The sequence below is a fragment of the Gallinula chloropus genome, assembly GCF_964237585.1.
Source record: "Gallinula chloropus genome assembly, chromosome: 2".
NCBI lineage: Eukaryota > Metazoa > Chordata > Aves > Gruiformes > Rallidae > Gallinula > Gallinula chloropus.
The window spans coordinates 88,450,919-88,466,305 of record NC_140086.1 but is presented as its reverse complement, the minus strand read 5'-3'; the positions used below and the strand labels follow the sequence as shown (position 1 = coordinate 88,466,305).

At 49.2% G+C, this 15,387-nt stretch overlaps 1 protein-coding gene across 1 annotated transcript in view; it reads right to left on the bottom strand.

Moving 5' to 3' along the window:
* PHLPP1 (PH domain and leucine rich repeat protein phosphatase 1) overlaps positions 1 to 14,517 on the bottom strand; it is a gene marked incomplete at its 5' end in the record, with an annotated part of 145,042 nt that extends 130,525 nt beyond the window's left edge. Inside the window, one exon of the mRNA XM_084260264.1 lies at positions 12,876 to 14,517. Coding sequence (XP_084116390.1) covers positions 12,876 to 14,517 — 1,642 coding nt within the window. The remainder of the gene's footprint in view (positions 1 to 12,875) is intronic.
* Between the last annotated feature and the right edge of the window lie 870 nt (positions 14,518 to 15,387).

Here is a 15,387-nt window from a genome sequence, read left to right as displayed (position 1 = left end):
GAAACAAAATCAAAGCAGCTTCCTCTTACTGAGAGTGCTGCTGCTTGCCAAACCCCACAGCAGCCTCACACACACGCAAGGAAATGGAGAGGGTGAGAATAGCACAGAGCAGGAAAGACTGAAGTAACCCACAGCACCGTGTACTCATTTTGACAGTTCAGCTAGCCCTGCTTACGATTGTGGACCCGACCCTGTTACACACGACACCTCTACTGATACCACCACCTACCTCATTCATATCCCTTGCCAGGAAGGTGGCAGCCCTCCATCACTTCAAACCACAGTGAAGCATCTCTACTAGCGGCCGTGCTGACATGGCCTAATGAGACTTGTAGCTAGCTACCACCGTGCTTTTCACTAACAAGAAGGGAAGCAAACAAATATTCACATTCAGAGCAAAGAAGTCAGGCACAGTTGCCTGCAGACAGTCCCACAGGGGTATATTCTCCTAAGCAGGATTTGCCAAAGGGACAACAGTAACTCAAGTGTGGAGAAGCAAACCTCAAGAGAATACAAAAAGACAAAGTGGGATGTTTATGTATATAAACGGTAAGACAAGAGCTGCCTAACCTTTCATTAGGGAAATAAGGATATTGTACTACTTCCCTGCTACCATGGGTGAAGGCACTGCTACACTGACACACTTCTGCTGTGAGAAGGTTAGTGGGTATTAACTTTATGCCACAGCGTTTCTTTTGGCATGGCAGCACCTGCATCAGGTAGGAAGGTTGGACACGTTAGTCCCCCAACAATCTTTGAACAGCTACACATTTTGTTGCAAAGCAGCACAGCCATGTCTGTGGAGAAATGCTCAAAGGATTTTTCAACTGCAACATGTCCTACACATTTAGAAAAATTAGTGGGTATAAGCAATAAAGAGCTGAGCAAAAGCGAAACCCAAATGTGAAAAAAGCCAGTGCCACCAAAACCCGGAGTCCCCCAGCACTACCACCAAAGGACCTGTTGAAGAGAGCATCAAATAACGTCTCTGATTAAGGCTTGCCAACATGCACAGCATCTGAACAAACGTGAAGTAACAGTATCGTGTCTGGAAAGGCAATTCATCAACGCTTTAAGCACAACGCAGTTAAAAACCTCACAGAATGAAGACAACAGGCACAAGAACAGTGTGACCTATGAAAATTACAACATTAATTACAGCGGTATTATAGTATTTACCAGTGATGCAGCCCTCACCTGGACACAAGTCTGCATGCTGAGTTCCCAGAAACTGCTTACTGTGAACACATCCTTCTTCAGGGCTACAAGAAAAGACTAGACTAGCCCTGAACTACACTCCTTAGTGCCGTCCTTCACAGTTCACAAAGGACAATGCTTGCTAACTGTATTTTCTTTTTTATCTTGGCCAGTTAATCATGCCTAGCTTAGCCCGTGACGGCAAGCAAGAGAGCAGTGGCAATGCTAAAACTCCTCCATGTCTGCGGTACATGTTCCTAAAAAGCATAAGCCTTACAGACGTGTCGCATGTGATACCACTGTTCACCAGTCAGTCTAATGTTAGAGTCAGTACATTCAATTTCAGGTTTAAAGGCTATAAGAGCGTGAACTCTTCGACTGTCAGCCGTAATTCTTACTATGCAAGATTAGGCTTTTTTCTTTGTCATCAACCAGCTACAAATTATTGTGATAGACAAGCACTTTGAGTTTTATTAAGCAATCCACAACCTCCCTCTTGAAATCCTACATTTCCAAGAGATGCACTGCTGGACCAAGAACATACATGTGACACAGGATTTTTCATTTAGACAACAAAACCAAACCTTTTCACATGTTTGTTTCCACAACATAACGGTACAACACTCCTTAAGCCCCTTTAAGGCTCTGCTCTTTTTCTCTCTTTTGACTATCTCATTACCTGATCCTTCACTGTTAACTTACACAGGCACAGCTGTTGTAGGCATGTGCTGTGACTTTCTAGAGAGAAGTCTGCCTTTTTTCGCTTTGCAGACCTGTGTGAGCTACGCTAGAATGAATGCTCTTCCCTACCAGTAGCAGTGGTACTGTTTCACAGAGTGCCTTACAGATTGGGCGGAATGGGAAGGAACACACACAGCACCTAACTGATAAATGGGGATCGCACAGAAATCCCTTAAAATCTTCAAGGAGGACTAAAAAAGTACAAAGTGGGTGAGTTGGAAAACGCAGACAGGAATGCTCAAAAACTTCTGTAGAAAAAAGGAGGTAAACAGGGAAATGGAAAAAAAAAGGGGAGGGGGGGCAGTGTGAAGAGGTGCGGGCAACAAATTAAGAAGAAAAAAGGGTGCCCCACAAACAAAAAGGAAGGGAGGGGGCACAGATGAAAATAAAGAGGGCAGGGGAAGAGTTTAGCTGCATACTGTAGGCTAAAAAGATCTACAGTTGATCTGTAGACAATCTCAAGTCAGTGCTGTTCACAGGTAAGGTGACAAACGTGCATGCCCCTGTTTCCACAGAGTAAGCAAGTAACATGGGTTATCTGCCAGGGACCCAAAACACGCCTCCTATTAATGTCAGACTGAAGCAGCAAGAGGTGCTGAAACTGCTCACACTCCAGTGGAGCTCTATACAAAGGATCACACCCCAAGCAGTGTTGCAAATTAAATATAATACATACCTCAGGCTCCAGTAAACCATTTTCTCCAGTGCAACGTTTATCCTGACACTGACAGAAGGAATATAGCTTACACCACTGCAGGCTACGAAGCCTCTTAATCTTTGTACTACGATGTCTAGCGATACTGATCAAGGTATTTTGGGTCTAGGTTTCATTTATGAAGGAAAAAGATGCAAGTTCAGAAAAAAAGAAGAGAGATCATTTATCACACAGATTCAGAAAAAAACTATTCTGAAACATTCTTCTTACAAGACACACTTCCAAGATGTAATCTGTAAAGCAAAATAATTTCATGTACTCTTCTAGCATTAGCAGGAATTAAAGTTGTCATTTGATAAAGAAGATTAAGAAGACACAAACGAAGCAGTTCTCAGTGCTATAGTCTAATCTTCAGGGAAGTGAATATACTTATACAGATGATGCCGCTGTTCTGTAAGTTGTGAAATGGAAATTGTTTCTGTATTTAATAGTCTGAGTACCACCACATTAATCTTCGGTTTATTCACAGGGAATATACAGGCCACAGATTCTATTTTGGTTGATACAGGCAGGGGACATGATTCTCCCACCACTAAAAAATAAAAAAGCAAAACAGATAAGATGTGTTCACAGCCACTTCACCCAGCTTGGACACTTCAAGGAGTCCAGATTCCCATTTTCAGCCAGTCCTTTCTTTTATTAGGTCGGACATCCAAGACAAAAAAGTTAACTACTTGCTCCGAAAGGATATAAACTCAGACCTGCTTCTCACCATTGAAAGTTTAATCCACGCCACCACACTAGAAAATCCATGATTTTACCAAGAGAACACATTAAAAATCCTCAACTCTAGGACTGAAACAGGGAGGGGGGGGGAAAAAAGCCTTTCAGATAATTGCATATTACACAGCTTTCAACAAGCTCCTGTTGGTATTTCAGAAACGTCAAATTGCATCTCCCACACATACACCATTAACTTCACTTTGAGAAGCATCCTGTTTGCAACCTGCAAGCTATCTTGCCTTTGTGTTTGTAGTCAAGTCATGTAATACTGGTACCAGAAGAAACCAAGAGCTCCTAGCCTATTAATACTAACTTCAGCAAACGTCAGATGCTAGCCTTCTTCCAGGTGTTCCACCACTTCATTCCTAAGAGTCTTTTGTCATCAATATTTTTATTCCAACAGGCAAGCTATACAGCATGAAAGCAAACACACGTAGATGCAGAAAGCCAATAGCAACACGTAGTATTAGGTTGTCTCAGTCATAATTGAGTTCCAGAAATGAAATGACTGCTAACAGAGGCTGTTGTCCCCTAGAGGTCTGTCTGTCCCACTAAGGAACGCATGTCAGAAGAAAAACACTTTCCTCCATCACTTACAATTTGAGCTAATGATCATGAAATAACTGGAGGTAAGTCATCAATGGTAGTCCTGACCAATTACCTCACGAGCAAGCAGACTGCATATATAGTCAGCTTTGCTTTGCTGCTCACAGGACTTAACACAAACCCAGCACTACTGCTACCTGCTTTAAAAAAAAGAAAAAGGTTACAGAGCATCAGACAGGAAGAAAAAGCAAAGTGTTTGATTGAGAACAACAAATGTCACTGCATGTGCACGTTTGATCAGAGAACACACTCCCCACTTCCAAACCTGCTCATTTCCATGCAGCCTTAAAACTGATGAGAGCTGCTCAGATAAAGGCCATTTGTGGCTTATGTAAAAGCAAAATCCTTGCTAGCACAGGCTTTCCTGTACGGTTTGTTTTAAAGCAAGCAATAGGGTGAAAAAGCCATATAGATATTGTTTAAGGAAGCATGCAGCTTTTTCAAAGGAAAGGAGTTGGCATTATTCTCATCAACCAACCGAAGGTTCCCCCCCAAACCACAGGTTTTGTTCTACCCTTAATGGTGCATCTAAAATTTTCTCCTCACCAGAGCACACATTAAGAAAAGGAGTGGCCTGCTACTTATCTTAATTACAGGTCTTACTATCTCTTTCTCTTTGGACACAAAGCTCCATAAATCGAACAAACAGGAAGAGAAACTGCTTTCAGACTACATAATGAGGTTTATGTAAATCGCACCTACAGCCTAGGGTCCTGAACTTCAAAGGCATTCCAGCTCCTCGTTACCCCTTGGACCAAGGCCCACTGTTTTGTCTTTATTTAAATAAGTTGGCACCGGCACTTGGAGAGCTTGCAGATGAGAGGAACCGGTTCATGGGGCTATTATGAGGTTCTGAGAGTTATGAATACAATCCAGAGCCTAGTGAAGTTGGTCTGAAGATTCCCGTTGCCACTGGACAAGACCAGAACAACTAATACCTTTAAAAGGGCCCAATTTACCCCTGGCCCACAAAAACGCTGTTACAAGTTTTAAAATCTCCAACTAGACAGTATCATTTTCCTTCTACACCAAGAACTGAGCTAGATAGAACCGGAGAGAAAAATCCCCTGAAACTCAGTATTTTACATCAATATGTAAATAGTTATTCTTAGCTGCCAAATCGAGGAACACAGTTGGTTGGGCAATGAGTATTTTCAGCATGCCTCCAAATAAGTCAAAGCCAGCTGGAAGAAATTTTACTTCCCCATCGACAGAAAAAGCTTCAAAGAATAGTATGCTTATGTTGTGAAATTAAATGACTCTTCACTCCAGGAGGTCTTTCTTCCTGATTTAACAGTTGTCATTTTTTAACGCAACATTCTTCAAAGAATAATTTTTGCCCCTGAAATAACGAAGGGCCAAACCCCACCCCCCAAGAGATTCTGCAACATTCCCATTCTTCTACATATTTTAAACCACAACCACACGAGTTGAAAGTCTCAGCCATGCAATGAAAAAGGTCAGGACCAGCTAGTTAGCTGAACACGGAAGCAAGAGGAATCCTGACTGCGGCAACTGGCATCAAGAATTTGGACTATCAACTTACGTAACTAAATGATTTTATGTGACAGCGGCAGTGGGGGTGACCACAGCAGCGGTGACTTGCAAACAGGACTCTACACGATGACTATTGCAGGACCAAAGTGGGTGTGACAGCATGGACACCACCAAAAAAACAAAAAGAAAAGAAAAAAAAATAAGAAAAGGGTTTAGATTTTGCCTACCTGAAACCCTGAACAGAATTTCAGTGAGACACAACACCGTTATTCAGCTACAACCCACATACAGTCCCTCCGTGCTGTTAGGACAGCTGTTGCATTCCAACGGGCAAGTGATGTCTACTCTTTTCATTTAACATTTTATCATGTAGCACACGTATGTTAAAAAGCAAATTGACAGTCAACTGAAATATATCAGAAATTTTAAAAAAAGACTTGTTTTGAAATTCTCCAATACCCAAAATGGCTTCAGTATTTAACTGCAATCAGTGGGAAAACTTTAAATTAGAATTTGCCACTAGTTATTTTTGGAAAATGGTATCTATGTTAAGATACCATACTGGACAAATGCCAGCCCAATTAGAAAAAAAAAATTGCTATTCTACAGTAAATATAAGTTATTTCATAGTGAAAAACATAAAATTTATTCTCTCTGAAAAGGAAATGCTGCAGATTACTCAACTGTCCAGAAAGGCTATCTGAAGGACAAAAGTGACACAAAGAATAAAACAAGGCACTTCTCAGCAAAGCACAAAGCTGCAAATGCAGAATTTATGTTGGAAAGTTTCTGTGAAAAACTTGTTGATCAGAACTACCTCAAATCTACACACAACACTACCAGTTTGAATTTTAACTTTGGTTTCCGATCTCACAGATTATTGTCATAAGCAAGATGTTATTATTTTAAAAGCGAGGACACTGTCTTCCTGTGAAGTTTCTTAAATAGTCTTGTGAAGAACTTAGTGTTTCAGAATTCCTGTCTTCTAGCCAAAACTAGAAAAAGTTAAGATGCATTCATTTTTCAGTGAGCTTCAAAGTTTTTAGCTGTTTACAAAGGTTGGTAGCATTTCCCTTAAACATCTTTGAGAAGGAAGAAAAATAAACTGGAATTGCATGCCCAAGATAGCAAAACAAAAGAGACTTCAGTACACCCACCCTGTCCCTTTTACTTGAGTTAGCTTCCCCACACAAACTGCAACTGCCTCCAAGCATCAAAGTCTACTCCATTTGAATACAAACACACAAAAAAGGACACCTTACCAAAAAAGGCTCAAAAGGTAAACATAATACTGAGCTCCCTGGGCCAAAGAATCAAAGTTATTACAGAGCTATTTCAGACAGGCAGCTTCCCAGGGTGCAAACCCTCATTTGAGCACAAGTTCTAAAACAGAGCGATAAAGCTGAGTCAAGGGAAGCCGAAAAACAAGTACACACGCAGATTCATCTGACACAAAATGCCACTGTGCCCCACTCCACCAGCAGTGAAATAATGAGACACAGACGACTAAGTCAAAGTGTCTTTGCTTCTACTGTCCAAGGCAAACAGAAAGTCAATCTTTGGTTTCTTCCCCCCCCCCCCCACCTTCTAAATCAAGACACTATTAGCTTAAAACAGTTAATTTGACATGACCACCCGTTAAACACAGAGGGAAGGTAAGCATGCGAGACGCAGGCTCCCTCGGAACGAGAAGGCTGAGCTAACAAGCAGCGCTCTTCAGGGTGGCTTTCTACCTCTAAGCTTCACTTTCTGTGGTGTGCCGGGGGCACGTTGCAAACCGACCTCCTCAGACACAGGTGTTTTACACTCACTTCTCTTCCAGGGGATCACTGAGATAACCAAGACATCTCTCCCTACGTGGTTTTATAAAAAACTACAACGCAGTTTTCAGTAGCTAAAAAGCACACGTGCCAGTTGCTAACACTGTTTCAAATGAACACTTCTTATTTCGTGCTATTAAGCAGCATCTTCCCCAGAGCCAGGCAGTGCTCTAGACGTGCAGAGCAGCCTGTTGGTGCCCTGACACAACAGATGGACGCTTTAATTGCACAAGGGCGTTGAGGTGTATCAGCAGTTCCATCATCAAGGAGATGTTTATGCAGTTTCAAAAACAAAGCAACAACAACAAAAAAAAGTAGTACTGAAGGAAATAGCCAGTGCGATATGGGAGGAGGGACAGCATCAAAATACAAACAGAGAAAAGCAAAAATAAAAAAGAATGCTGCATTCCATGACGCAGCAGCAAGGAAATTCAGCTCCTGCATGTACCAATTTAGGTACTACATATTTAGTATATATAGTAACTCTTATGTACATCACACTGAAATTTCCCACCTTGGTACTTCACACGTACTTAAATTATGGATGCTAGCCAGGAGCACAACACAATTTAAGTTTCAAAACCCATTGTACTTAACAGCTGTCACATACCAAAGCTCAGCTGCCGTTTCACCAGCATTCCAGCATTATCCCCACGGCTCCTCCTGCGCAGAAGGAGAGGCCGCTGCACCCTCAGAGCCCTCCCTCCCTCTCTGCTCCCCCCCCCCCCCCCAAAAAAAAAAAGCTGACTACCTTAAAAAGACCCCCATTCCAACTGCAAGGAGATAAGCAAATGGCTACGCACGTGGACAGGTGGAGCAAGCCATTGGCACTGCAGATGTTTTAAACTTTCCTGCAGAACAGGACTAGAAATTTCACTGCTTTGGTCCTGCCAAGGACCACAATATGTAACTGAAAGGAGGTAAGTCTCCCAAAGAAGCAAGTTTTAGCTATGAGATGCCAACACACAAATGATTACAAGGTGAAAGAGCATACAACCAAGTCACGTTAGAAAGAAAGAAAAAATAAAGTCAAGCTCGTGGCAGCCCTAGCCAAAGGGTCAGACAAGTTTACACTACATCTATAAAAATCCCCATGTTCACATTCATGTGAATTAATTTCTTTCATGTTAAATAAGACAACGGATTTCTGAATTAAGTTGGTGTTCCAGAGGCAGAAAGTCTTTACCACACAGCTGTTGTTCTACCCTCAGTTACAAAGCAGGTTTGTCTTTGGCACGTTTTCTCTCCTTAAACAGCACTTAGTCATCTTAAATCGAGTTTACAAATGTATTAAATAGCTGAACTGAGTTATTCACCAAGTAGCACAACAAGCGGCTAGTGATTCAATACATGTCACATTCCACAATGCTCAGCACTGCCAGGCCTACAGTGTCTTCATGTAAGAGTAAGCATCTAAAGCCATGTTTCCATCCATATAACTGGAAATCTCAGCATGACCCAAATTACCAAGTATTCTTAAAAAAAAAAAAAAACATCTCAACAATAAAAACAGCCAAACAATTGGGCATATCCTAACACTGGATCTTCCCACCCTTATCTTCATACCTGACAGACCAACATTTCTTGTAATGAACTTTAAGACAAAGCTGGATTCGTCTCTCCTCAGAGTTTTCTAAGAGGTAACATGAGCAAAAAGCATCTCTTCCCAAATAAAATCTGACAGCCAGTTGCAGAATTAACACCCCTAATTACACCTGGCATTCCTTAGTATTCGGCCTATAGGCAATCATCTACTGAAAAGTGATATATTTGATGACACCAGCAGGTGCAAAAGCCCTATGTCACTTCAAAGAGCAGAGAATTTAATGGTGGCCAAGTGCCAGGATCACAAATAACATCACCTTTCAGGAGTAAAACAAAAAAGCCTCAAACACCCATTGTGCTGAACCAGCCTTCAAGATCAGTATCATGTTACTCATGGTCCTTGCCATGCAGATGCTCCAGACACTAGCACGGAACATGATTCCGTGATTATTTTTGATGTAAAGTCTCAAAACAAACAAGCAGCTTTGCAGTTTTCAGATGAGAAGACTGGTGTATTAGTCTGTTTTTCCTTCCACGTGCAAATTATAGAGAAGTCAAGGCCACTGGGACAACTTAGGTTTTATAAAAATTATTTTTACAGACCAGTAAGGAACACTTTAACTTGTTTGCAAGAAACCCCCTGGATCACAGCCACTCTTATGGTTTTAGGAATGGTTTAGTAAGTCTGACCTAATCGGTCTCCCAGCGACGATATCATGACTATAATTGCACGATGGATTCTTACACAGTTCCATAACCCAGTAACGTAATATCTCAGAGGAAAGCTATTCAACCCTACCCGTTTAAATAGAGATTAAGCATTTCAAACTTTGAGGACAGTATCCTTTGTTGAGATAGATTTCAACAGAGAGGAAAGTTGACAAGCATGACCAGTCACTAATGCCCAATTCTGCTCTAATTGATGTTACAGGGACTCAGATCAGACCCTTAAAGCTGTAAGGGATTTTGTTTTAGCAACAGAGTTATCTGTTTAATGCTCAGAGTCAAGAGATTGAAGAAATCAACCACACTCACACTCTTAGAACAAGAGAGGAGACAGCGGAAGAAAGATGCACTAACCACATCTGGAAATTAATCAAGGCAACACACAGGGAACACTTTTCCTTCTTAGTGCCATGCTTTGGCTTCAGGAGCTTTTGAATTCGGAATTCTGCATTTAAAGAACAGATACTCCATTTACAGAGTATTTGTGGACTGCTACTTACTAAGAAAACCTTTTTGTCATAGTAAAAGATCCCAATCCTCTACAGGGCTCATAGCATTTTTTTTCAAATATGTATTTCCCAGAATCCACATCGAGAGGAATTATCAACCTACAGTAACAATAAAATCACTGGCTGTATCATCTATTTGGAATTTTTAACATTTAGCTTCAGTATAGCAGTCTTCCAGTCTTAAAAATGCCTCTCCCCAGAAATAAAAAAAAACCAAAAGTCACCACTGTTCTCTTCTCCCCCCACTCCAAGGGGATTAGGTCAAAGAATTCTTTTTAGAAGCAATGCAATAAATCCAGCCTAAGTTTATGCCATTTCACATCAGTACAAGACCAGGATGGCCAAATCCTACTGAGACAGCTTGCAGGAAATTACAGGGATAGAGATGCTAGTGGTTCTCTATCCATTGGGACAAGGCAGGCTGCTTAAACCAATGAAGTCCCAGGCAAACAGGAAATCACTGTTATAAAGCTTTCCTAAGGGTATCATCCTGGAGGATCATTTACAAAAAAGGTACTTCTCCTAAGCAAAACACCCTAACTTTGGAGCCAACACCCACTCCCCTTTCCAGTTCTTCAATTTGATGTGTATTCTTTTTTTAAGTGTCCCTCCTTCCCGCCCTCTCAACTTTGGTGCAGGGAGGGGAGATAAAATAAGCAAACAGAGGTAAGTTGCCGAGATGGTTACATAAAATCAGTGTGATTACATGTAGGTAATATTTTCTTAGCTGTTTTTGGGTGGTCTGGTATCTCAGATGGCACAACAACCATTCTGCTATGAGGACCTGATCAGAGGAGTTTTAGATGTTGATCACAGATCCCCTCAGAGAGATAAGGATTTCAAAAAATGCTGCACTTTTGAAATAGAGGCGCATACTTTTTAGCATATGAACTTTCCTAAGAAATTTGCATTAATTTAATCCTGTGTATGCTGATAGAAATACATTTGTATTTAGCAGTTTTGAACAAGGAAGTCCAACGTGTATGAGCTATGCAAGCAATCAAGTCAAGACACTGAAATAAAGCAGTTGGAGCATCTGCATTTAACACAGAATTAATCACCTAATGCATAAAACCTACATGCAAACAGGCTTAGCTGTGTGTAAGACTTAGCTACGTGTTCTGTGTTTTCTAAAGAACACATTCTGTTAGGGAAGGAGGCACGTGACAGTCCCATTTTAAAAATGAGCCCATGCATCCCCACTACACTGTGGGACTGGAAGGAAAGGAAGCAACATCCCTTCCAGCATCACCTGCTGACTTCCACCCTCGACAGTACGGAGCAAAAACACACAGACCACCTTCATCACCTGAAAAAGGGAGTATTTAAGCTCTTTTCTGACCCAGACATATCAATCCCTTGAACGAATACTGCTTCTTGCACTCATTATCCTGGTGTCATTATAAAACTGACTAAGAAGCCTGAAGAAAAGCTGAACTGACCACCCGCCACCACTCCCACATTCTCTTTCAAATAAAGCAGGGCACTTATCGAGTGCGCTGCTCTCCTTCCCACCCCACCATTACCGCCTCTATTTGACATTCGGGGGAATTCACTCGAGAGAGGAATTCTCTCTGTTTTTCAGAGTTAAAGCGCTGAATTCTCACGGTTCAGCGAAGGACCACTCGGCTCAGCCAACCCGCCAAGGGGATGGATGGCATTCGCTGCTTCCCTAGCGCGACCTTATCTTTGGATACCACATTTATCTGTCTCCCAGGAATGCTCGCTAGGTATTTGGACGCGTACTCGAACATTAAACAATTTCTTCTCCTTCCTCCTCCTCGGAGAGGCTGACGGGGCGGTTAAAACCCAAGGAACTCCAAAACGGCAGCAAGCATTTCACACGAACAGATTCAACCGACACGGGAGGTATTTTTAAACCCCTCTAAAACCCGCAGAAGGTTGCGTAATTACAACGTGGGAGCTAACTTTTCCACCCCAACGCTCCCCCAATTCCCGTGCTGCCGAAGTTGTAACAGCGAAGCTGCACCAAAGAGCTTCTGCCTTCCCATGGGGAAGGATAACCCCGGATTCAGGGGCTCCCTGCTGTACGCGGGTACCTCCTTCCCTCCCTCACCGCCTCAGCCTCGCGGTGCGGTCCCGCCGCTCTCGCAAGCGCTTCCAGCGCGGAAGGCTAAGCGGCGCGCAGGGGCGCACCGCGCTCAGCCCCGGCGTCTGCGCGCCCCAAGCACAGGCGCAACACTGCGCGGAGCGCCCCGCTTGCCAACGAGCCCGCCCGCCTTGCCCTCGGCGCCCTTACGAGGCGGTCCCGCCGCACGCCCGAGCGCACGGGCTCAAGTAAACCACGACTGAGCTGCCGGCATCCTCCAAAACACTCGAAACAGCCCCGGCAGCGGCACCGATGCACTTCTCGTCACTAGGGAAAGCGGCAGATTAAGGCTGATTTAACCTCGAACGCCCCGCTGCCGCTGCTGGAAGCGGAAAAACAACTAAAGAGCGACCTCCATTACCCACGCGTTGAAGGGAGGGGAGGCTACCCTGGCACAGCGTCAGCTCTGGGGCAGCCCGGGGCTTCCAGCCGCCGCTATCAACCCGGCTTCCCCCGGCAGCCGGCTCCGGGCAGCGTTGCCCGCCGCCGCCGGGGACCTCCCCGCGCGGCCCCTCCCCGGCGCGGAGACACCCGCGGGCCACCTTCCCCGCGAGAGGAGACAGCCCCGCGGCCGACCCCGGCGAAGGAGCGGCGCCCAGGCCCCCGCCCGCCTTCCCCTCCCTCCCCTCACCCCGGCGCCCCAACCGTCTCCCCCCCGGCCGCCGCCCCGCCCTCAGCCCGCTCACCCGCGTAGAAGCGGATGAGGCAGCCGGTCTCCGAGTCCATGCCCTCCTCCTGCACCCGCCACAGGTCCCGGAAGCCCAGCTGGGAGAGGTAGTCGTTCTGGATCTGCAGCGGCTTCTCGTGGGCCTCCAGCCGCCGGCTGGTCTCCCCGTGGAGCTGCACGTACAGGGCGGGCGGCCCCGGCGGCGCGGCCCCCACCGGCAGCTCCCGCCCGCCGGCCGCGCCCGCCGCCGCCCCCCCTGCACGCCCCGGGGGCAGCTCCCCTGTGCACGGGGGGCCCCGGCCGGGCCCCGCACCTGCCTCCCCACCGTCGAGGGGCGCCGGCTCCACCTCCAGCTCCTCCGAAGAGGACGAGCCGCCGCCGCCGCCGCTGCTGTAGGGATCCAGGCGGTCGGAGACGCTCTCGGCGCTGGGGCTGAAGCTCTCGGTGTCGGAGCCCGCCGGCCCCAGGTCCCCTAGGAGGGAGGGGCAGGAGAGCGGCGGCCCCGCCAGGTACAGCTCGGCCGGCGGCGCCCCGGGGCTGAAGTCGGAGGGCGCCGGGCTCGGCCGGCCGCCGGCCAAGTCAGTCTCCTCGGCGCTGCACCCCAGCGGCAAGCGGTCGGGCCGCGCCGCTTCCCCGCAGTCTCCTTCGGCCAGCCCGCTTCGCGTCCCCCGCCGGCTCCTCGGCCTCTCCTCCGGCTGCGGCCGCTGCCCCTCCGCCGCGGGCTCGGGCGGCGCCTCGGCGGGGGCCGCCGGCGGCTGCTCGGGCGGGGGCTGCGGCGGCGCACCCGCCTTGCCCAGCACCCGCACCACGCTGCTGCCGCCCCGGTGGCCGAGCTGCTGCAGCCGGGCGGCCACCTCCGCCGCCGTGGTCTCCAAGGTGCAGAGCACCGGGCGCAGGTAGCAGTTCATGTGCCGCTCGTAGACGTGGACGCATCCCCGCTGCAGGTCCCGCCGCACCCAGTCCCGCTCCGGGGGCTGCAGGGGCTGCAGCTGCCGGGGCGGCTTCAGAAGGAGCGCTTTCCTGTCCAAGCTGCGAGTGCCCAGCGAGGCGGCGGGGGCAGCGGCGGCCGAGGAGGCGGCGGCCGAGAGATTCCTCTTCAGCCTCCCGCGCCGCAGGAGCAGGGAGTTGGCGTTGCCGGCCCCGCCGGGGGCCGCCGGAGTCCCGGCGGCCGCCAGCGCCGCGGGGGGAGCGAAGCCGCCCGCTGCCCCTCGCCTCCGCCGCTGCCCGCCGGTTCCTTTGCCGTCCAGCTGCCCAGGGCCGCCCGACGGTTCCACGCCGCTCTCCGCGCCGGGCGCTGCTTGACTCCTCTTGCCCGGGGAGCTGCTCTCCGGCTCCCCCCGCCCGCCGCCCGCCGCCGCCGGGGCTTCTCTCGGTCGCTGTTGCGCGGGCTCCATTGCCCGCGGGGCCAGGGATGCCGCCGCCGCCGCCGCCCTGCTGGGAGCGCCGCTCGGCGGCCCGGCGCGGCGCGGGGGGAGCCGAGCGGTGCGCGGCGCCGCGTCCCGGGGGGGATTACGTAGCAGCGGGGAACATTCCGCCGGTGCCCTCGCGCCGCGCGCCCGGCTCAGCCCCGCTGCCCGGCTGTCGCGAGCGCCATTAGGGAGGCAGAGAGCGAGTGAGCCCGCCGCCGCTCCCCGCGCGCCCGCCCGCTCCCCGCGCCTCATGAATATTAAGCAGCCCCCGCCTCGCCGCTGACAAGGGCCCGCGGATGAGAGGGAGGGAGGCTCGCGAGGGTGACGCCACCGCTCGCGCGGCGAGGCGGGACCTCGCCGATAAACACAACGTGACCGCGCCCGGGACTAGGAAGGGGGCCGTGGGGCAGCGCGGGGGACGCTGGGAAGTGTAGTCTCGGCCCGCACGGCTGGTCGCCCGCCAGCCGCAGGTCCCGGCAGTCCCTGCTGCCCGCCGCTCGGCTGCTCGCCGCGCCGGGCCGGGCGGGTCTGCCGCTGCTGGCTGCTTCCCCTCAGCCTTTTTCCCTGAGCACAGACCGGCTGCCTCCCCTCAGCGTCTTTCCCTGAGGGCAGGCGGGGCGGCCGCCGCTTTACGCGTCGGAGGCCCGCCCGCCTTCCCTCACACGCCGGGGCCGGCCGCGGCCGGGCAGGGAGCGCTGCGTCCCGTCGCGTCGCCCCGCCCCGCCCCGCCCCGCCCCGCCGTAACTGCCGCCGCCCGCTACAAGGAGGCCGTACGGGCAGCTCTGCGCGCCGTGGTGCGTTACAGCCCTGCCCGTCATCCGCCCCTCCACCGGCCGGCTCCCCTGGCTCCGCCTAACCGCCTGCCGGAGCCCGCCGGGAAGGCGGGAGCGCGCATGCGCTGGAAGTGGCGGCGCCTCGCTCAGCCCGGGGCTGGCCCCGGTTTAAGATGCTCCCGGGACTTTGTCCTGGGCTCGGTGGTGATGTTCCTTGAGGCTTATCGGAAGGGCTCTGCAGAAACAGCTGATCAAGGGAAACGGTGGGGCCTGGAGCGCTGACCGTGAGACCTGCGTGCGGTCAGCCGTGCGCCGCGCCGGGAGCGGCCGCGCTGAGCGGGAGCTGCTG